Source organism: Hermetia illucens, chromosome 4 (genome assembly GCF_905115235.1).
Source record: "Hermetia illucens chromosome 4, iHerIll2.2.curated.20191125, whole genome shotgun sequence".
NCBI classification, from domain to species: domain Eukaryota; kingdom Metazoa; phylum Arthropoda; class Insecta; order Diptera; family Stratiomyidae; genus Hermetia; species Hermetia illucens.
The window spans coordinates 90,059,770-90,084,125 of record NC_051852.1 but is presented as its reverse complement, the minus strand read 5'-3'; the positions used below and the strand labels follow the sequence as shown (position 1 = coordinate 90,084,125).

Genomic DNA, 24,356 nt, shown 5'->3' with positions numbered 1-24,356 from the left:
TACTCCACTTTTTTCAGTTTTTCAGTGAACGTTTCTCTATGACTTCCCGAGCCAGTTTTTGAAAATTTTGATTCCAATTTTGTTACATTTTTACAGCTTCGAAAGGGTTCAAAAAAAGTACAAAGCACAGCATAGTTTTGGGGTTTATACCAAGGGGATTCGACCTAAAGCTTTCAGATCAATCTATTTGACACCGTGCGTACTTAAGACGGTGGGAAGCTCATAGACAACTATATTAGAACGAACGTTCTAATGTGCAATCTCAGGATGCCATAGAAACAAAAGAAGTATGCGTTTTTCGATATCGAAGGAGCATTCGATAGCACGTCGTACATAGAGATACGAGATGCTCTAATTCGCAAGGGAGTGGGAAACATCTTGGTCTTCTGGATGGGCAGATTGTTAGAGAGTAGGGATAAATTTAATTTTCATGAACACTACTCAAGGTTGTTCACAAGGTGGGGTAGTTTCACCGTTAATGTCGAGCATGGTAATTGGTAAACCCCTAGAAATAACACACAGTGGAATACAGGTCCAGGGTTAGGCTGATGAGATTTAATTAATCTATCATCATCATCATCAACGGCGCAACAATCGGTATCCGGTCTAGGCCTGCCTTAATAAGGAACTCCAGACATCCCGGTTTTGCGCCGAGTTCCACCAATTCGATATTCCTAAAAGCTGTCTGGCGTCCTGAACTACGCTATCGCTCCATCTTAGGCAGGGTCTGCTTCGTCTTCTTTTTCTACCATAGATATTGCCCTTATAGACTTTCCGAACTGAATCATCCTCATCCATACGGATTAAATGACCCAACCAACGTCATGGTATCGCTCATAGATTTCGCCGTTATGTAGGCTACGGAATCGAGCATCCTCATGTAGATGGCCAAAAATTCTTCGGAGGATTCTTCTCTCGAACGCGGCCAAAAGTTCGGAATTCTTCTTGCTAAGAACCCAAGTTTCCGAGGAATACGTGAGGACTGGCATGATCATAGTCTTGTACAGTAAGAGCTTTGACTCTATGGTGAGACGTTTCGTGCGGAACAGTTTTTGTAAGCTAAAATAGGCTCTGTTGGCTGACAACAACCGTGCGCGGATTTCATCAGCGTAGCTCTTATTGGTTGTGATTTTCGACCCAAGATAGGAGAAATTATCAACGGTCTCAAAGTTGTGTTCTCCCATCTTTATTCTTCCCGTTTGGCCAGTGCAGTTTGATGTTGTTGGTTGGTTGGTTTTCGGTGCTGACTTTGCCACCATATACTTTGTCTTGCCTTCATTGATGTGCAGCCCAAGATCTCACGCCGCCTGCTCGATCTGGATGAAGGCTACAAACTGCCTTCATCTGTCTCGGGTGGTTCTTCCCATGATAATGATTAATGTATAGGGGCAAATATGAAGATATTCTATTTGACAAAATCAAAACCGGACTGCGAATCACTAGTAACTAGTGCCGGAAGGCGGGACTGCGCATAAATCCAACCAAGCCCAATATAGTACCATTCACTAGGAAGTACAAGCTATATCACCTGAGATCTAGGATGGCATGGAGGTGAAACGAGTAACCGCAGAGAAGTCTGGAAGACACATGTTAAAAACATATGTCGTAAAGGTACGACTCTGATGACTTGCGGGTTCATAGCAGGGGAAAAATGGGGATGCACTCCGAAAATGCTGCAATAGTTAGGCCAATGATTAACTATGAGGCGGCATGGGCACAACAGCCAGGGAGTTACACAAATTTGAAAGACGGGATTGCGTGTGTATCAGTGAGACAATGCAAACTTGCCCGACTGCGTTCCTAAAGGTACCCCTGGGATTGACTCCTCTCCATTTGCACATACAGATGCAGGCAAGGAGGGCGATCTTCAAAATGTCCGGTAGTGCCTAAATCGAAGGAAAATTGATTCCTAGGCGGCATCTCAAATTACTGATACCCAGGGATAATATGATGGCATGGTTTCGTTACGATAAAAAAATTGAAATAAGTTTCAGCAACAATTCTAGCCGATAGCCAAGTGTCTATTAAGGCACTTATGTCCCAAGTAAATTTCAAACTGGAATGGAAATGACTTAATAGATTAAATACGCTTGTCTCGTTGAATAAAGTCTGGATACTTAAAGAGTTCCAGGCCACATTGTGTTAGAAGGCAATGAGGCAGCGGATGAACTGACCAGTAAAGAAACAGCGACGCTGCTATACGGGCCAGAGCCATTCTGTGGAGTCGGAAATGGGTTCATGGCTACATTGAGAAATGAAGAGGAACGGTTGAGGGAACTTTACTGGGCGAATTTACCAGGAATGGAATGGTCCAGAGTGCTCGAAAGATTGTTTAAACCTCATACCAAGAAGAGCCTCTGGATCACAGTGGGAATACTCACTGGTCACTGCAGGCTAAACGTTCACTCGGTTCGCGCACCTGAATACTTAAAACCCACATTTCGATAATTGGTATCTCGATTATTCGTTATTCCGGCTAATTCGTAAAAAATTGCTGGTCTCTAGAGCTAATTTTCTTTATTTTGTACTCCCGTAATTTGTACGGTCAGTCCCTTGATGTTAGTTGGTTGAAACACTGGAAAGCATGAAACATAATAAAGTTTCTGTCGGGTATAGGTTTAAACGACATAATATAGTTTGTAGGTATACTATAACCAGTAAGAAGGCACAATAGTTCTTTTAGGACGCATTGTGACGTGCCTTGACAATATTGCTACAAATAAATAATACAAATGATAACGTCACAGGAGCAGTTCTCGACTCTCGGGAATAGTGCAAAAACTCAACACAAAATTTGAACACTACAATAGGTGCTTTATTTTTCGGAAATATGTTATTCTTAAATATTCATATTAATAATAATTAAATTTCTCATCTGTCTCATTTATTTATTAATAATATATTAACGTCCAATAATATTGTAATATTCAAATATCATCCTTTTTTCAGTTTATCATGTCTTCAGGTTGATTTCCAAGTTTATTACGTCGGTTACTTTATAATTTTCTTTATATTACTTTTTGTGGCTTACCTATATAAAATCTTATCTATCACATTTAAAAATTATTTTTCTTCTCATCAAATGTCTGCTGTTCTGTTCTTTTCATCTTTATGTTGTCTCTCCATGTTCTCTTTGCTTGCATTATCGTCATTCTTATCAAATTTCTCATTTGAAACGTTTTCATTTCGATTCTTTTAAAATATTTTTCCATATATTGAATTTTAGTCAATTTTTTCGGTTAGGCATATTAGTATACGTATTAGAAGAATTATTTGAGAGCATTCCAAACGATTTGTCAATGCCAGCAGCTTTTCATTTGTGTAAATAACAGAATTTGTGGAAAGTGTCTGAAATCATGCGATGGAAATACGTGTAACGCTAAAAATAAAAAAAAAAGCAAATATCGAGTCTACTAAAACGAATTCGTGGAAAATTCTGTTGGATTGAGAATGTGTGTTTCCTCCAGTATTGTGTGCACAGTTGAGATTCAGTTGGATGGAAAACGCCGTCAAATGGTGTTTTTACTGGACTTGTGTAATTTTGTTCGTTGTGCAATAGGGAGTCTGAGCCGACCGGTGGTGAAAGCGACAAGATAATAAATAGATAAATGAAATACAACTTTAACAATAACTTCCTATTTTTATGCCTTCGAAATAGCTGTAAACGTTATAGCATGCGCATGTGGATCTTTACTTGGTTTGTTGTGAATAAAATTTTCAACTAACTGTATTCGGTATTTGTCAATACAAATTCCTTACTTTCCATAAATATTATTGATGTTAATTGACTATATACAGGATTATTGTAATTTGATTACTTTGTTAGAATTTCGAAGGAACTCAATTTTGCTGACAGTACATTGTGATGAGAGATAAATTTGAGCAAGAGAATGTGGTTAATAATTTGAAACGTTTTTATTCAAAAATTGCATTTGGCTGGGTGAGCTACATTATGTCGGGGCGGGGAGTAGCAACAAGACACTCGACTTTACACCAGGCCAATTCGAAAATTGTAAAAAAATTTTGGTATCGTAGTTAAGATGAACTCTGTTACTTTCTGCTGAGCGATACTCTATAAGCTAATCCCATTTTTATAAAATCACAAAGTCACCAACTCGACACATTGTGCCACTCCCGAGCTCACACTTCAAAAATTTGTTGGTGTTTTCCAAGGAACGCTTTCATCCAACACGCAATACTCTCTCCACTTGTTTTCCTTATATCCTAATCCGCCTCCTCCTCTCCTCTCACAAGGCGAAGAGTCCACTTTCATCGTGATTTTACGCTAAAACTACCACGGAAGAGAATCTAATACTCACATTATATGTATAAAAATAATTAGAAAATAAGCAAATAACGATAAAAATACTATTTTTGAACGACAATAATAAGAAAAAATCATTTCAAAGAAAAATTGATTTGTTAGTCTTTTTGCTCCACATTAACAAAAAAATTTAAGCTGTACTCTCATTGGTATTGTTGCGTGGCGATGGCTGTTGCTGCGACGTTATGTTACCTGGAACGGATGAAGTTTCTGTTGTTCTTCCATCAGAAGAATGTGTGGGTGACATTGCAGCACTGTACGGGGGCGGAGGGGGAGTATCATCCTGATCATCATTATTGTTTGCCACTCCTGCTGGTGCAGTCCTTGCTGGCGACCCACTTTCATTAGTCTCGTCTGATGAGTTAGGCAACCTTACAGAATCTGGAGGATTTTCAACTTGAACATTGGAGACAGCAGTTTGATAAGATGGTGGCGGCTGTTGTTTCATGCTTTGAGCAATTGCTTCTTCATAGTCCGGAAGCAGAGTGGAATAGTCCCGCTCTTGGCCATTCGAAGTGGGTGATACATGCGGAATAATGTAAGGTAGCATAGAGCGTAGGTTATGTTGGCGCATTGTAAGGTATTTGTAACAACGCCATACAATTCCAATGGCGTAGGCTTTCAGAAGGACAATACTGACAAAAGCAATCAGTACTACCATAATGAGCGCATCAGGAGATAATTGCAATAGTTTTTCCCGCCAGGGCAGCCTATGGCTTTCAGCAATCAAACGGTGAACAGATTGAAGGTAGCAAAGATATCCAGCAGCAGTAAGACTAGAAATGCCACATTTTGTAATAAGTTAATTGCTCACAGTTTGTTTGACAATTATATTATACTCACGTTGTTATTGCAAAATCAAATAATTGAAGGCAAAAGAATGGCAACAGGTGTGACGGTTTTCCTTTAACAGCGCCATAAATCATCATCAGCGTTATCGCTATCATACAAATGCAGACTAAGCCTCCCATATCAACATTGTCTGCAATTTGATTTAGCCATTGTACTTCTATTTGTAGTTAAATTACGAGAATCAGTTACATACTGTACTTACGATAATTGAGAGAATGGTCGCGGTATGCATACGGTGGATCGATTTTACTTAAAGGTGTTGGTAATGCTGGTGCGTCATGATCAACAGAATCATCATAGCTGCTTTCCAATTCTTGCATCATTTCTGGGTTTCGGATGATAACTGCCAACAGGCTCAGGGCCAAAATGTTAAGAAACTGGAAAAAGACAGTTCGATAATAAAATAAAAGCCATTTGCAAAATGGAGAATTATAATGTTATAGCCGTTTTTTTAAAATTACATACTCTACAATGACTAATGACATAGTTTTGCGAGCTAAGAAGGAAGGAAACGAAAGGAAAGTACGAGGGTCCAGACGTAATCATCTACGGCCAAAAGTTTAAAACCACATGTTACATTTGCTGCATTAAATAGTTAAGATATGCAAAACTATGAAAGCATACTAACGAGCGTGGTCAGTTGTTCATAAAGGATATGCTTTACTTGAATGATCGCGGTTCTGTTTGCATTGGTAAATAAATTCAATAAAAAGCGGAGTGCGGTAATAAAAATTGAATGTTTATTTTTTTTTGTTGATAGCTATCCAGATTTATTGATTTTTAATGGTTTTTGGGTATTTGTTCTCAGTGTGAAGTAGTTTTAGGAATATATCCGACCCTATCTTTAATTTGATCTTGTAGCCTCAATAGTGGGTACATCTTCAAAATAAATAAGGACTGAAATAAGCGGTTCCCTCTCATTGAAAATAAACTGCTGGAAAAATAATATTAAAAACGAAGAGGCTGTGTGAAGGTCCCTTACTCCATAAAAGAATAAACAGAGGACTAACAAACGATTGCCCACTAAATGTGTTTATGTCTCATGGTTCCCGGTCTGACAATGCGGTTTACTTTTCCAAAGGTCTTCCCGAAAACATCAGTATTAAGTTGCCAATTTTATCGACGCCTTAATATATACAAAAGAAAAATACTTTAGTTTTCCTACGACGGGGTACAATTTTATTAAATCCAGATGTGCATTCCACCAGTTGTGCCCTTCTTCAGTACAGCAATGCTTTTGTGGCCCTTTCTTAAAATGTGATCGATCCACTGCCACTTGTGGCCTTTAATCAATACACTTATTGCTAATTGGTGTATTGATGGATGACCTAATTGGTTATCGTTTGAAATTTTCTCAGGCCGTAGAACACCGATAACGCGGCAAAGAAAAGTTTTTGAGTAACAATGGTGGTCACTTTACTCGTCCTGCTTCTATATAACAATAAATAGAGAACATTGGCATGGAAGAACCTCAATTTGATGTTGAAGTATCTGCATTTCCAAATATTATACAAAATAGCCAAGGCGGATCTACCGCTCTTAATGCATTGGGTGGCATTAAGCTCCATTGCGACCACTAGCAGAAACGATGTTATTAGGTGTGTTAGAATAACTGTTCGCGTTGGGGATAGATGGCAATGTGTTTGTAACCAGTTGAAACCTTACATGTGGCAATACTGCATCCTAAAGGCCTATGCGTCAATTATCTAACGCAGTCGACTTTATTTCTTTATCGAGTCAACACATGTGTTTGTACCGTGTTGAAAATGTTAAGCTTTGTGTGTTTAAAACGTCATTTACGAGCAGTGTTGCTGCATTATTTTTTCTTGAAGAAATGTGCGTCGGAATTGCATCGACTGCTTGTAAAAACACACGACGATAATGCTCCAAAAGTGGTTTCAGCGATTCAAAGATAATGATTTCAGCGTAGAAGGCAAAGACTATAGGCGACCGAAAAAGTTCAAAGATACAAAATTGCAAGCAGTATTGGATGCAGATTCCTGTTAAGTGCAACAGCAACTTGTTGACGTATTGGCGGTCGATCGATCATCTATTGCATACCACCTAAAAGCCATGGAAAGAATCAGAAAGAAAGGAAGTCGTCTGCAAGTCTTCCTACATTGGATTGCAATGAGTAACGAAAAGTGGATCTACCACATCAATCCGAAGCGCAAAAAATCATGGGTTTCACGAGGCTTGAGATCATCATCCCAACCAAAGGCGGTGCTGTGTATCTGATGGGACCAAAAAGGAGTGATCTGCCACGAGATTTTGAAATCTGGTCAAACGGAGACGGCAGACTTTTGCCTTCAGTAACTATTCCGTCTGAAACAGGCGCTGGAAGAAAAACGACCAGAATAGAAGGACCGTATCTGTTATGCAAGGCCGTAAAAGCGGTCCAGAAAACACTGCGAATACTCGGCTGGGAGGTATTCCCCTACACGCCGTATTCAACAGGCATTGCCCCATCAGACTACCATTTGTTTCATTCGGTAGTCCACGTATTAGCTAACTTGCGTTTCGAGTCTGCAACAAGTGCCGAAAAATGGGTATCTCACTGGATTGCAAGATGAGTTCTTCCGAATTGAAATTCGTACACGTACACACGTACACGTTCCGATCCTGTTTGCCTCGCATTCGAAATCCAGTCATTTGTCCAAGGTCCATGTCTCGGTAAGAGAGCAAACAGATGTCATCAGTGTATTTTAGGTGTTTGAGGAAAGATTTCATGATCAGCGTGGAGAACATCACCGATAACAATAAAGAATATTATTTGAAAGTCCTTGTGCACTGATAAAGGAAACAAATGGTTCCCGGAATATTAGTATTTACAAGTATAATAAATAATACTAGCGAAAAGCCAAAACAAGTCTTAATTATTTCGATTAAATTTATCGCTAGGAACACCGCGGAATTACACTTAGAAGAAAAAATAGCATCGACGACATAATACAACCTTGCCGCGCTTCATTTTGAACTTCAAATTTCGCAGAAGTTTAACTTCGTGGCATTACCTGCTGTTTTGCCCTATTATATGTCGCTCTAATAATAGTTATTAGCTTTTCCGGAATGACCCTCCTGTGTATACCATTCCAAATACTCTCCTTGTTCACGCTGTTGAAAGCCTTCTTGAAATCGACGAAGAGCAGATGAAGCAGTGACCTGAACTCCGCACACTGCCTCAAAATGATCCGCGAGTTGTTGATGTGATCAATGCAGCAGGACTTAGAGCAGGTATCAGCCTGCTCTGTTGATTAAGCTTTCGAGATGGTCTCAATGCATTCCAGTCATTAGTCAATGTCTTTGCGACGGCAAAAAGCACACAAATAATTCAATTTCTGTACTCAAGACGGATTCCCTTCTTTGGAATCATGATGATCATAACTCTTTTTCACTCACAGAGAACGAATTTAGATCCCCAGGATTTATGAATAATGGAAGAAGCAGCTCTGCATATGCAGCCGGAATTGCGATGAACCGTTCCACAGGAGGTCATTAAGCCCAGTGGGCTTGCCCCGCATTAATGGTCAAGATCTTCTCTTTTGTTTGGAGAAGTAGTCTGTATACTCATTTCATCCACCAAAAGAGATCGGACTTCACCACATATTACACGGTTGAAAACCGTGGTGAAATGTTCCCTTCCCCTCTTACGCTGCTCATCGTCATGAATGAGGAGTCTAATGTTAACGCCCCTCACAGAACAAGTTCTTCCGTGAAGCGGTATACGGTAGAAAAATTGTTATTATTTGAGGCAGCTTCTGGTTTCATGACTAGCGCAATAATCACGTTCGCCTCCACTTGCAGGGATAATAAGAGCCTTCAGTTCCCTACGCTTTTATATCCCACCTTATGGGGTCACTTCGGGCGTGGCCAACAAATTCACTTGCACCGGAGAGAAAAGCGCTTTTGATGGTGGTCCAGTGTACATCAATATTTTTCGGCGAGCCATGCAAGATGTTTTGCTGTCAGCAAGATAGTTCTTCCATTGTCGAACGAAAGTCCGATCCGGTAAGCACCGTTGAGCTCCGGGGGTCGTCGAAGCTCTCTATCCTTGGCAGCGAATGCGCATGCGATATCCAAGCGAAGGCAGCCGCTTGCCCCAAGTTATGGCCACAACATAAACGTTCCCGATTAGTTGAGACCCAACTGACCTTATGCCAAACTCTGTTTGACTACAAACAATGTACAACATGGCATGCAAGGTCTCACGATCGCAATGCCCTCTTTAGGAAACCTCTTCTCGACTACGTTGGGTTGTTTATAGAAAAGGGGGCTTTTACGCATCCGTCGATGCCTAATACTAAATTATTGAGATGTTTCTGACTCTGGACCGAAATCTCATTGTTAATATTGTCTGTTCCCGGGACAAAAGGCACTTTTAGCGGATGCGGTAACCATTAATCCGATACCGGATTTACGTTTACTTTCGACAGACTTACTAGAATAAAATAGCACAGTGCCGTAGAGAAAAGAGAAGTGCTCCCAAGAGTGCGGCCATCTTAACGTGCTTAACCCATTTGAAATTGAAGCAAGCTAGCATTTTGGGAAGCGTCGATACCGTCGTCGGGAAGTATCCACACTTTGCAAAATCTAATCGTAAATTGTTGGCGAAAGCAAAATGTAATAGTTGAAATACCAAACACGGCCAGACTGTAGTGACTCTCCCTCCTCGTCTCTCAAATGGGGAATTAAAACATCTTTTAGTTGGCGTTGAAACAGCTGTTGTTTCAATTCTACGACTAACAGTTTGTTATATTCAATTTTTCCGACTTTTTTGTTCAATTTCTGTAGTTTTATTATATGTTTTTGGGAAATAAGGCTGTCTTTGCGGTTTTTATGTCTGACTTTATTTTAGGTATCGAATCAAACAGCTTGGTAATTACTCGTTGGTGAAGCCAATATATTTCGGTGTTTTCAGAGGGTCGTTTGCAACTTGTTTTTGAACTGCCGTCAGAACCTCTCCTGTAATACAGAAGGCCTAACAATTGGAACTTTCGAATCTTAATGAGTGGCGGCTTTTGGTTTGTGGTATAAGAAATAAAAAGATTTGAGTTAATTCAGCCTATTTTTGATGGAAAATTTATGTTTTACCATCAACGTTTGTATGAATTGATTGCACCTTCACCAGTTCTCGTTCCAATTGCCTCATTGCATTTCGCACTGTCTCATTTAGCACAAACATTTTGTAAGCCTCCGAAATGACTTGTGTTTACCTCTATGGCATTATTATGGATTGCAAGTGTTATTTGTCGTTTCATCGTCTCCTTTTTTTTGAATGCCGCATTCTTCACTGTCAACTCTCCACACTGTTGGCGATATTTACTAACGATGCAGACTTAATAATGCAATTTTGTCGCAATCTATCTATCCGCAAGGCGATCAAAGGTATATAGTACAGGCACCAGGGTGAAACGTGATGAAGCATAAAACCTGGGAAACGCCTGCTGAACCAATACCAACAGTTTAGTAGAGCCCTATCTCCACATCCATGTGGTGAGAGTTCTTTCTTAATGAAAAACTGCAGACGAAGAAGAGTGAAGGCAAATCTCCTGCACTTAAAAACGGGACAAATTTTACCAGGTGGTCCTTTAGATTGGGGGTTGGGTAGGGTGGACAATCAAATACGGAAAATCGAAGATAAGGAGCCATGAAATTAGCCTCGGACTAGACGGATTCGACAACAGCGGGCCCGGCAACGAAAACTGCGTTTGTGAGGCAAATTTCGAAATATTAGCCTCATTGACGTTCACGCCTCAGATGCCTCTACAGAGCCGGAGAAGGATGCTTTCTATGAGGCGATAGAGCGGACCCTCGAAGCCTGCTCCAAGTATAATATCAAAATCATACTTGGAGATTTTAACAGCCGAGTGAGGACCATTGATTACAAAAAAACTCTAATAAAAACTTGTTTTGAGCGGAACCGGTCCACAAACAAACGTGGACCTCTCCATATTGGACCCCTTTCAACCAAAATTACCACGTGTTGATGAATGTCAAAGCATATAGGAGTCCATTATAAATGTTAATCACTATCTCGTTGACATAGTGCTCCGTGCTCGAATTACAACGTCGCCTAGAATCCCCCTTCAGAATCTGGTGAAAGTGAATACTAAAGTTATCCAAAACAAAGCGCCCCGTAACACCTATAAGGGAGAAATAGAAGTCGGAATAACCGCGGCTAGCAGAGGTCCTGGAGATAAAACATCAACAAATGATTTTCATAACCACTTGAAGAATGTTATCATTGATACAATCACAAATATACTTGGTCTCAGTCATCAAAAAAGGCGGGACGATTGATTCGGCAATGAATGCAGACACTTATCAGAAATTCCGTCGAGTTGAGAAGCGACTTCACAGACAGACAAAGGGAGCCTGGGAGAACAGGTGACCTCGAAAAGTACAGGGAGCAACTGCACTAGACGCGAAAGTTTCACCAACAAGTTAGCAGGATGGAGCCTTGTACATCCCGATGTTCATTCTGCCGAAACAAATGGGGTAATCTGATTTCCGACCATATGGGCATATTGGAGCGGTGGTTGAGTACTTTGATGAACTGCTCAACAACCAAAATATCGGTGAGTTGGATGTCCCGCCAACTGAAGACGAGGGCCAAATGCTGCTACCACCCAGCAGGGAAGAAACAGTCAGTCAGCAATTCATCGGCTTAAAAACCACACGTCGCTAGTAGTCGATGGAATTACAGCCGAATTGGTTGGATTTTATATCACGCGCACCTGGAGTCCTGTGGTTCAATGGAAGTAACAAATTTGTTAGAATTTACTCTGGAAAGTACTGTATTGATAATAGTAAACTTCATACACTAGGGGTTCAATATTATTAGCAAGTACATTCAGCTCCCGGTTTAACCCTCACTAGTGTAATGTTCGTTAGAACAAGTACCATGAGCAGAACAAAATATTAAATGACATGCTACAAAGAACTTAAGTTAAAGTATAGATCACGTGCACGATCGTTGTAAACATACGGCAAATACAGTAAATATTTTTATCTTGTTTTCAAAATATCATAAATGAAAAATAATTTATTTAATATTTCTACAGCGTCGTAGCATCGGTCCAAATATATTTATAGTCCGTCTTTTTTTAAAAATACCAACGAACAAAGTAATTAGAAAGTAAAAAAAAAATAAACAACCGGTGAATCTGCACTCAATGATTTTTCATGAAGCTTTGCTTACGAACGAATTAGCAATAAAGCCCTTCTATATTTAGTCTACCGACATGAAGCGGTATTATTGGCAACATGAATTCACATACATTTGAATTTTTGCAATTTGTGCCGATATTCTTCCAATTTTTAGGAGAATTTTTTTTCTATGGTACTGCAACACCATTGAATTTCTGAGATGGCCCAGAAATGGAGTTGAAAAAAAAACATCACACTAGAATGATCTTTAAATTTGAACTTATCTCCCCCACGGTGTTAAAATATTTCACAAATTCAGGTTGTACAATAAATGACCAACAAATCAATTCAAGGACAAATTCATAAACCCACTGAAAAGGTAATATAGAACCGCAAAACGCTATTAATGGGAACGTTAACTCAACCCCCAAAATAAACAGAATACGTATGGAGCAAACCAGTGTAAATTCGAATAAAAACTTAATTTCGTTTTTGGAACTACATGGCAAATGTCTAAATATTTTCGCTGTTCAGGTCTACAGATTAATTTTTTCCTGTTTTGTTTATTCAAGTTTTCAAGTTGTTTTGTATTACTAATTGATGGAAAACTGAAAATCGTATATTGCGTTTTTGTTGTCCGTCAAACTAGAACAAAGATAATTTTTCCAAAAATTATCTAGAATAATATTAGTTTTACAGTTTGTTATAATTTCTCAGGTCAATAAAATTTAAAAATTGACTGTTTAAAGTCCAATATACATATGCCGTTGAATTTCAAGAAATTGTAATTAAAGAGCGTGGTTCTGTTGACGGAATTATATCGGAGAAAGTTTGCTGCTTGTACTGATTCAGAAGTAGCTCTCACGTGGATCTGGAACCAGAAGGTGAAGCGTAAGGTGTCAGTTATTCACAAAGTTCTAGCCCTCTCGAAATTTACCACTTCGCCTCTGGGGATGTACAACCGCAGAATTTTGTGAATTATGAGTTCTGATTCACGAATACTCCTTTTTTTCAAGGAAGAACTCCTAAGGATACCTCGTAGTCGAAACTACAGTAGGTCCTGCGACCACAGTAAACCAGAAGCCAGTAGAGTTTTTTATCCGATTGCGATTGAGGCGGTTTTTGAATACGATTTCTTGGTGTTTAAGGTCGAGAACGAGGATTTCAGAGTCTTTAGCAGTTCTGGAGGTGCTGCAGACTGAACATGCGGTAATTAAATGTCATCAGACGATCCTGTTTAAGAGTCAGTGAGTCTCATAGGTTAGACATGCTCCTTGTTTTATCGAAATGAATAGCAGTTCCTGAAAGTTGAAGAACGACTGACTCAAGCCCTCATTCCTCATAATCAGAAGTATCCTATCATCATAGTGTCATTTGTCAGACCTGCTGATTAGCCAAGTACATGGGAATGACCATTGCGGAATAGTTCTTGTTATGACACTAATTCGAAAAAAAATATTATATTTCGGTATTGCAACAACGCACTAAAAAGTGGATCAGGGAATGTGTGAAATGCATCAAATTTAGAGGCAGAGGGCCACCTCCAGGGTGGCTGAATTCCTTGTAGAACGGGTATCGTCAGGTTTCGTCTTTGAAAAGGGTCGTTCCCAAGTGCGAAATTAACATCTGAAAATTTGTTCGGACCTCAGTACTAATGCCTGCCTTTCGATTCGTCATGCACGTGGTTAACTTCACATATGAGAACTTTTATACCGCAATATGTTCTTCGGGAGCGACCTTTAACAGAAGATCCTTATATCCCCTAACAGATAATCAACACGAACACGTCTTCTCGCACCTCCGATGGGGCGGTGGATCAGCAAGGACCTTCCTACGATAAATTGGTAGCTTCGGATCCAGGAATTGCAAAACCAATTATGGAGAAAACTATGAAAAGGAGATTGGGGTCCACATAGACCTTCCTCACAATACACAGCCGATAATGGAGCTACATTTCAATCTTTTTGTTTGGGATATGAGGGATCCTAAGTCCACATCCACTTGATGTTGGACCGGACTAAATGGAGAGCAATTTACTCCCATGTTTTTTGGTCCACAGACCCCTCGTTTGGAGCATAGCACCCAAGCATACAAAAAGAAAAAAGACTAACGGTTTCGTCCAGGGCAGAGGCAACTGAATAGATGCTGCATCACCTCTGCCCTGGGAGCAGCATGACCGAAAATGGCAACAGGTGGACAACCGCGATTAGTTTATCCCTAACAAAAATTTAGCTTTAGCCTAGCTTAGACTCATATTGAAAGTTCTTTTGAAAACACAGGCAAAATATTCAATTCTAGGCGAACACGGTTAAATTAATTTGCTACCCCATTACAGTCAGATAAAAATTCACACACCAGTGTCCTATTTACAAGCCAAATGAAAAAAATAAAGGATTTTTGAAAGGAAATATTTTCGGGCTGGTACAGGACTGAATTTCCCAGCTGCATCAAATTACGGATAATACTAGCTCGTCGTAAAACTAATCGGAAACCATATTGTGCGGTCGGTGGTGGTTGCCCAATCTTTGGTGACTTTGTCGAGAGTCAAACCCGAAGGCTAAAAATAAAATCTCCTCCGATGAAATACGTTCTCGGATGCACGTGTAACCGCAAAACCCTGAATTATGTATAACTTGCCAATTGCCTTATTGGGAGTCTCTAAGGCAACTCACCGTTTTGTTTACATCTTCAAAAGTTTCTTTGGGTTCATTATCATTCCCGAAGTGTGGTCCATTATAATCTAGAGAGAGTTTCTCCTTCTATCGATTCAAGGAAGAGAAAAAAGTTAAAGCATAACCGCCAGTGCTGCGTTTTCAGAATTTTCAAGGTTCCTCGTTTATTCTAAATTATTCACGCTAAGTAGATATATTATAGGTGTACGAATCTAAATTGATCTAATGCATCTTTACGAATTTCCAGTTCACTCCGTGCACAAAAACATACACATTTGTATGTAAATTAAATACCCCTGGTACTACCCACAATCTTCATTTGCATGCCTGTCTCCAGTGATTGACACTGATATACAAACTATGAACCCGACCGTTCACATAAGTTCACTTTATATAACTTTGCTAATAATAGTTGGATTTTATTCAAACTTTTCACAATTATTTCCCATATTATAGACGATATTAATGTACTTCCAGGATAAATTTAAGGTGATTTCCCGGTAAATATATAAAACAGTAATATACTATTATTAATTTTCTTTGAGTAGATATCGGAACGGGATCCACTTTGAGGACTAGACTTCATATAGATGCATCATCCTAATTGTTTTCATATTTTTCGGCTTTTTTTGGGGTACACATTTTGAGCTCTCAATCAATATCAGAAATAAGATCATTTTTAAAAAGTACCAATCGAGCCCTTCCATTTGATACCACCATGACCATATTATCTGATAAAAAAATTACACCCCCTTTCGCATGTATTGTTTTACACAAAACCTTAAAAAGATGCGAGCGTTGTTTCACATAAAACCTTAAAAAGATGCGTCATTGAGAATGCAGTACGGTTGATAAAATGCAATGATTTTTCTTTCTCATAAAAGTGAAAGAATATTCATGAAAGAAGAACAATCGAGTGTTTTATCAAGTGATAAACAAACAAATTACCAGAGTCGCTTTACGCCCTGCATTCAACCGCAAAAACCCTTTACGGATCATAATAGACCAACACACGACAAACATAGTGAAAGCCTAAAACTCACCCACATTAAACAGATTATTTTGTTACGAATCATAGTGGAAAAATGCAAATGTAGATATGAAGAGATCAAGTTTAGTGATTAGTCAAACTGACGCATCACATATTCCTTATTTTCGTTGACGAGCAAAATATATCTAGGAATACTGCAATGTTTATATAAATAATGAAACAACAATAACTTAGCGCTTAATGAAGGACAACGTTGTCATATATTCAGATCAAAGAACAGTAAATTGATAAGAATGTGAAACGTGTACAAATTTACCGATCCTAAGACTAAATTTTTGTTATCTTGTTCTCCCGATAATTCGTACCAAAACATCAGTCCCTTAAGCATACGAATTATCCGGATTTACATTTATTCATTTGAAGAAAAAACAATTAAATGAACAAACTAATCAATCACCGTCGTTGTTTACGATCTGACCAATATTTCAACGAAAATAATACCGTTTCACAAAAAATCCTGCATGGAGTGGATAAGCCAATTTTTGAGGCTTTGGCAAAGTTCATGCTTTCAATTAAATTTAATAACGAGCAAAAATGTGCTAATCCGTTGACCGATCCGATGACTTGACCACCACATCGACCACCCCTTTCTTCCTGAATACTTCTAGGGATAAACACCTTTCCTTACTCAGGGCATTGGCGTCTCTCCTGGTGCGGTCCATTCTTTCCTTTGCCTCATGTATATGTAAAGGCACTACTTGTCATCCCCACTGGCAACTCGGTACAAAAACTGCAGCTTGTGGTCATGTGACTGATGCATAATGTCGGGCAAGATTTTGATCTGTCCTTTCACGACGACTTTTCCACTTCAGATCCTTCAAAATGTCTGGCACCCAAGCTCCAAACTTTTGAGCAAAGCTTATCTTTTCTGCTAATTTTCATGTTGTTTGGCGATCTTCTTTGAGAAGTGCCTCAAGATATCTTTGTTGAAGTCGGAACAGTCAACCGGATTGAGCAGTATTGTCTAGGTTGCCGTTGCCATTTTTGTGTGAAACAAATCCTTATTAGAATCAGGTCGATGTCTGTCTGTCACACTCGATTTATTCGGAAACGGCTGAATCGATTGTTGCGATGAGAGTGTGTGGTCTGTTGTTCCCTTTAAATACAGCGCCATTTTTGTTGAGTTTAAGAGGGGCTCCCCATACATGTGAATGGAGGGTACAATTTTTTTTTATTAATGAATGTAGCCATGTGGGGTATCAAAGGAAAGGGTAGTACTTTTCTAAGCTGGCCCCATATTTGATATCGAGTGAAACGTAGGGGAGTGGCGGCTCAAAAAAAGATCCTCAAAAAGTGTAACAGGTTTCGTTCTCTGAACCTATCAAACCGAAAAGTCTGGAAAAACACAGTAGTGTATCTAAACGAAATCTAGATCTCAAAATACATCCCGTTCCGATATCTGCATAAATAAAATTAATAATAGTATCTCAGCATATTTTAGAAATTTGGCACTTGCATAAGGGATAACATAAGGCATAACTTTGGGAAGTTTGAAGGAAACCCAATATTACTAACGAAGTTATCGAAGATGAAACTTGTACATTGTGGGAATTTCGTGCATTGTATGACGTCATCATAACATCAATACCATAACAAAGTGAGCTCACGTGACTGGGAAGTCGCATAGAAACATTTCGTTTTAGTTTTTTAATCATTTATATATTAATATCAACCACTCCAGACAAACGTATGTGTATATGTAGGTATATATACATGCTAATGAAATTTGCGGGTAGTGCCTATTTCAGATAGATATATTTGTACATTGAACAAGCAGTATTTAATATACGTACTTTACTTTATATGTACATATGTACACTGTTATGCATGAGATAAATTGAAAATAGGGCAATAGAAACAAGGTTCATCAGAAACGTTCTTTCATATCCAGTTTTAGTCTGTTCCACTGGCTCGTCATTGGCGGCACAATGTTCGAGCACAGAGCCTGCCATAAGGTCAGTTAGGTTTCAATTGGCCGATGCCACACGAGCAATCAGATCGACCACTTCGCGATCAGCAGTAGATTTTAAGAGTTGCCCGTTGGATGTACGTAACAAGAGGCGAACTACAGGAGTAACGCGCCTGAGAACTTTGATGAGCATTGGGCCACTCTTTTCTCGGGTGCTACACAGGTCGTTAGCCACGTTCCGAAGGACGTCATAGGATCTGATGAACGGAAAGGGTTGAAGGCTCTGCTGCCCGCTGCGAGTGATGGCGAGCGTTACGCGCTCGAACTCTGATACTGAGCGAAGAAAGAGAATTTCCTATTCCGTTGGCCAAGGAAGCGGAAGATGCCACAGATCAGAATAATTTCAGAAATGTATACTGCATCACGAAAGAGATGACATATGATCGCAAATCTTTCGATGGTCTTGTGAAGGGTGTCAATGGTTGACTTCTCATCCACGATGATGAACAACTGAAGAAGTGGAAAGAACACTTCACCATGGTTCCTAACCGTATTACATTCGGAGAGGTTCCTCCTCCAAGCAGAAGAGAAACCATTTCGGTAATCCAACAAGCGAGTTAGATTTGCTGATTGTTACGAGGCAAGCCTTTAGCAATTTCGTACACCACCACACACCCACAGCTGGCGTCACTACACGGCCAGCTGAATTATGGTAATTTCTTTGCACTCAATCACTGGCAGGGGAGTGCTGTGGCCGTACTAATTACTTCCAGTCACTTGCCTATTGCCTAGAATTAGAACTTTTAATTGCTTCCTTTTACAAGCTAACTTTTAGCTAATTGGAAAAGGGTTAAGTAGAGCAGTCACTCGGTAGACGAGACAGTCTACACACAGCTCTCACTTATTGTGAGTTAGTTGCGATTGAGACGAGTAGATATTTACGAACTGTGTAAGCAATCTAATGCTCGAGTTGGTGGAATTCAGAAGCTGTTTTTGTTTACGCTTATCAACAATTATCAAAGAAAGAAGATTCTGGTATACTACAGATGGCGGAAGCAAGAGCCACTCTTCGAGAATATCTTACACCTTTTCGTGTCGGAACCTCTATTTTGGTATATCATATATAGTCGTAATCAAGTTTCTCAATTGCGGTTGCTGACGAATCTGCAATAGTCGATAACCCTAGCAACGAGTGTAGGGAGAACATATCGCGGATTTAGGGTCGTACTCAGGTACTAAGGAATGGCTGAAAAATGTTGGACTTGTACACAGGCAGAAAGAAACAAAAGTGGCACTGTTTACAAGGCGCCTAGAAGATACATCTGCTCGCATAGAATAGAAAGCCACAGCATCACATCAAAGGCAACTATCAAATGCCTTGCAGTGATGATAAACGCTAGGCTGAACATAAAGCTTCTTCTAGAACATGTTTACGCAAAGGCATCCAAGATCAGTATGGCCATAGTATAGATTATACCCTGGGGGAGACTCACGTACGCTGCTTATAACCAAATGCATTTAATACTGGTCTATGCAGCCACAAATTTAGGCAACTGCAATTCGTTTTTCCTGCTTGTTGTTATATCTTCAGGAACGCTTGGATCATGCAACATGCACCATTGCTTAAATGATGCCGTTCGACATTTTGGTTGATAAGATGATGCGCATTTGCGATGAGCTATTGGTAAAAAACAACGGTTTTTTGCTGCACACAATGATAATTTGAGAGCTTCTCAACTCTCTCTGCCCGAGAAAAATTGAGCAATCGATTGAGACCGGTCGTTGAACCGACAGTCGGATTCTCAGAATCCCTGTCTAAATACAGATCAGGCCCGTATAAATTGACTGCAATCCCACTTAAATTTTTACAACACATGGATGGTGCCCGCATAGATTTAAAATGGAGCTCCCCTAAATGTCCCAGCCGCTATTCAATGAAAGAAAGATGTGGAGGACACTAGGTAGCGCAGTAGCATCGGAACATTTAATTAGGGAAATGCATACATTTCAGAACAAGTCGAGAAACCGGAAGCTGGGCGCTTCAGGTATGAAAAGTTTTGTTTGCTTCTTGTGTGAGTATATTTGAGTGTAGAACTATCCCATTTGTACGTAGTCCGTTAAAAATATGCATCTAGGATATCAGATTTAGTAGTTCGGGTTGTAAATTTATATGGTGAAGACAACTTTGAGCTACTGTAACTTTGTTACTAATAGTATGATTTTGATGAAACTTGGAGATAATATGCCTCATATTATATTTTATACTACTACCAACTTTTATAACTCTGAGATAAACTTAAGGGGGGTTTTTACTCAACTTTTCCAAAAATGTGGTAATATACTATTATTAACTTAATTTGAACAGATATCGATATGGAGAGTATTTTGAGGCCTGGGAACCGTATAGAGGCAGCTTCATGATTTTTCGGTTGGGTAGTTTCTGAGAATGGGTCCGTTAAAGAAGTCATCACTTTGCCCCCCTCCCACTCCCCGCCTTTTTAACAAATCTCGAAACTAATACCGGCTTCGAAAAGTACTAATCGAGACCTTTCATTTGAAACCCCACATGACTATATTTGGTGAAAAAAAATTTGACACACCCCTTTTACATGTATGGGGACCTCCCATTCAACGTACCCACTTCATAAATAGACACTTATTTTCCCCGAGTGCTTTGAATTGTAAGCATGTATGCTTGCATCCAAAAAGCACAAATGATGGAATATTGCCATATTTATTGACCATGAAGGTAATAGCTGCGTCTTCAATATATATTGAATGCAAGCGTAGGAATATTTTGTTGGGTAGCCAAGGAAAGGAAGCCAAAAATGTAATAGAAATCGAAATAGCATAAGTTGTATGAAAACTTAGCAAATCGAGTGTTTTATTTAAATTTTCTAAAATGTGTTGTGCATTCTCAGATGAAAATTTTAGTGCGTAAGGAATGTGATCCTGTTTCGTTCTTTAGGTCACATGGAGAAGTTTATGTGTAATTAAACACAAAAGTCACATGGAGAAGCATATGTGTAATCTAACACTAAAAGTTTAAGCCCCGGGGTGATAAAGTAACATCAATTCCGAGAAAGGTCGGATGCAAATAAATATCTACAGCTCTGCTAGCAAATCTATTTTCAGCCTCCACATGCGAAAGCTCCAAATTAAAATGGAGCCGCCCAAATGAACAACTGACCATGTTTTTGGATCCTGAAATGTTAGATAACTTAACAGGACTGGTGCTGTTAAAAGTTTCCTTCAGCAAGTCAGTAGCTGCCGATGGAAATTGCTAGCAGTCCAGGAAGTGAAATGAATTGGCCGCGAGATTACTGAAATGAAGCCTCATAATTTTGAAGTAGGAAGCTATAAGATCGCCCTTTGAGTTGGGGCTTAAGAATATAATCAAATTCTCCCTGCTTGTCGTAAAAAAGAGAGATAGAAATTTGTGGGCTAGCAACCCGCAAATTTTAAAATGTTATTGCCATCGAAATGTCACGCCGAACACCTTTGGCTACAGAAAACGGACTATGATTGTTTTCTGGAATGTGCGCACGCTCCTGGACAATTGTATATAGCGTCTTCAGAATGCTCGCTTTTTCCAACTCGAGCTAGAATTCCCATTCTAGGCCTAAGCAAAGCAAGATAATGGATCTCTAGAGAGTAGTACTCCCTTCTTGCGGCAATGTGCTTCTGTACTCTGGAAAGCGAATCTCGAACATGTGATGCAAAAACACAGTCTTGGCGATCGTACTGATAATGGTGGGAGGTTTGTGGATTCAGCTGCAGCTTCCTTTACCTCGTCATTGGTGGTCCTTTGTTCGAGCGCAACGTTTGCCGTAAGGTCTTTTGGGTTGCAATTCACTAGGTGAGCAGTCAGATTGGCCACTTTTTCATCAGCAATAGATTTAGTTGTTGTCTTTTGGATGTGCGTAACAAAGGCGCCCTGACTAGTAGTGGGAAATGTGACCTTTCCCGATTCAATCAGTTTGCTGCGTCGATACAAACGTGCCCCAAAAATGTCAGCACTATTTTACTCACCAATAGCAGTCTTGCTAAATGTGAGGAAAATTTGCCCCCGAAACACTAAAAAGCTACTCACAACAAAAAAGCAGATGACTATTATGTTCACAATTAAAATGTTCCATTTTGCTATCCAAAAAAATTGTTGGAAATTCCAACCAATGTTATTATTTTCATCTAAATGCGGCATCAAAATGGCTTCCAGAAGCTCAGTATAAATTACTGAGTTAATTTTCGTTGGTATGATTCCCTGTCGAAGGTTACCGGGAAAAGAAAATGCCCCCAAAACCAGTCATTCTAGGAGCTTAATTTTTTTTAGATCGTGCCAAAATGGAAGAAGTTCTTCTCATCCGAAAAAAATGACTGCCTTCCATTCTTCTTCACATTTCATCCACGATCTAGCAAATTTGAGACGAACCTTATTATTTGTCGGTGTTAAATGAGGTACTTTAGCTGGTTTTTTATAGTTAATGCTGTTATCATCGTTGCGAATGTAGTTTTTGCAGAACTGCTTCCTCCACTCATACGGCATCTTGGGAATCTAAGATCTCTCCCAGAGAGAGGATGAAAAGGATGATGATTAAAATTCCAAAGAAATGCAATCGCCTTGTGCATGATGGGAAAAATAATGCATTTCAAAAGCATGACCCACAGAGATAAGGTTCGCTTCCGTTCATGTTCCTCCTGTGTTGACCACATCAATGACTCACGGATCATTTTGGAATCTCCGAATAACTTGCTGTAGACAAGATGAGAACTGTAGATTTCTGGGACAAAAACCAAACACAAGAAATAACCGGAATTGTTTCGCTACTTCTTCTCAGTTTTCAATCTGATTGCAGATTGCAAGCGGAGGTTTTTGACTTTTCCATGTAATATAAATTATTTAGAATTTTTGCAGGTCTAGTGAATGAAAGACCGATAAACTAAGAATTCCATGCATGAGTCGTAAATCTCTGATATTTCGTTTGAAAAGTAACAATATTTTATAGCGGTACTCCATGCTAATCAGCTTCGTAACCCGAACCGAGTATGCATCCAAGCACATCCGGCAAATACGATTTGCTTACGTTCGAACTGAATATCCCCCGATTATGGGAAATGCAATGCCAATATCACCACCCGAGCAGTGAAAAGCTTCACTAATCGAGTGAGTCTGTGTCAAACGAAAGCGAAATTCAAGCATAACAAGATTCGTGGCCTTAGTTCGTTCATGGGTGACGAGCCAACATCTTTCCTCTCGTCTGCTGTCCAAGCTCACAGTGCAGTAGGCCGACCGTGATTTTCGGCCAGAAGTGGCTCACTCGCAGTCGTGGCCAATGTTTACATAAACTGATGTTGTTGATAACGACTGGGAATTTTCTATTATACAATTACTCAACAATTGGTCGCCGTTCATTTGTCCGGGTTGAAAGTTTGGCAGGCGGCTTATCTCGTGCAATTGCCGCAACATATGGGGATGTGTCGATGGGACTCATAATTCGGTAATTCAATTGTTTACTTACCAGGTGCCAAAGGCCGATCATTATAGTTGCGGTGTGAACGTGGAGGCCAAAACAGCAGGTCCACTCTTTGCTTCGCGGTGGCCCCATTTTGACGCGAATTCTTAGCATCTCATGCAAAATGCGTCGTACTGCAATGAGAAAAATCGGTCACACAGAGCCAAAAACCACATCACCATGCAACTGATCACTTTAAACTTGCATCTACGGGCAAAACAAGTTTTTCCGAGCCACAAGGAAAAACGCAAATCACAAATTGCTATCTGGGACGAGTGACACTCCGTCATCTGATTTCCTGCGTTTGTTTGTGGCTCGGAAGTTTTCTGGAGTTTGTCTTGCGATGGCCCGAAAGAAGCGTACCCGGGGACTACTTACTTTGAGTTTTTCGTTGTTCACACGCGAAGGTAAAAATTTGCGAAATTTTACACAAAACCAAGCGGCCAAATAGATTTTCTGTCTGATTGGAAACTTTTTCTTACTGTCGGAGAAATGACGGCCGAGTGGAGAGTTGGGTAACGAGACTCGAAATATGTCGAGTTAGTAAGCAGTGGTGCTCAAAATGTGCTTGGCAAGATTTCAGAAATCTCCGAGTTTGCGAGAATACCCTAAAAATTTAGAAAAAAAGTCTGCTGGGATTCACTATGGTGACAACCAATATAAGGAAATTATTGCTTGATATTTACAGTCTTGGACATGCGTATCAATTTTTAAAGCCCAATATCATAGTCCATTTTTGAAGTATATGGCAACATATCTCTAAAAAAGGTGTTTTTTCGGGTGTCCAGCTAGAGGACGCTGTACGACCTATCCACTGCCACTTCCGTCTTCCAATCAGTGCATTCCCATTAGAAGATGGAAGCAAGTATTGACGAAAGCTCGGAGC

At 39.7% G+C, this 24,356-nt stretch overlaps 1 protein-coding gene across 2 annotated transcripts; it reads right to left on the bottom strand.

Annotated features, from left to right (window-relative positions):
• Positions 1–2,793: 2,793 nt before the first annotated feature.
• LOC119654250 (lysosomal-associated transmembrane protein 4B) lies at positions 2,794–23,987 on the bottom strand. Of its 2 annotated transcripts, none has more exons than XM_038059493.1 (5): positions 23,849–23,987; positions 23,477–23,604; positions 5,370–5,553; positions 5,168–5,306; positions 2,794–5,100 (listed from the first exon to the last, which is right to left on the bottom strand). In XM_038059493.1, exons 2-5 carry the CDS (start codon positions 23,582–23,584, stop codon positions 4,455–4,457), a joined length of 1,077 nt encoding a protein of 358 aa, XP_037915421.1. In that variant the 5' UTR covers positions 23,585–23,604; positions 23,849–23,987; the 3' UTR covers positions 2,794–4,454. The 2 variants fall into 2 exon arrangements, with proteins under 2 accessions (XP_037915421.1, XP_037915422.1); XM_038059494.1 differs by having other exon boundaries at positions 5,379–5,553.
• Positions 23,988–24,356: the final 369 nt, after the last annotated feature.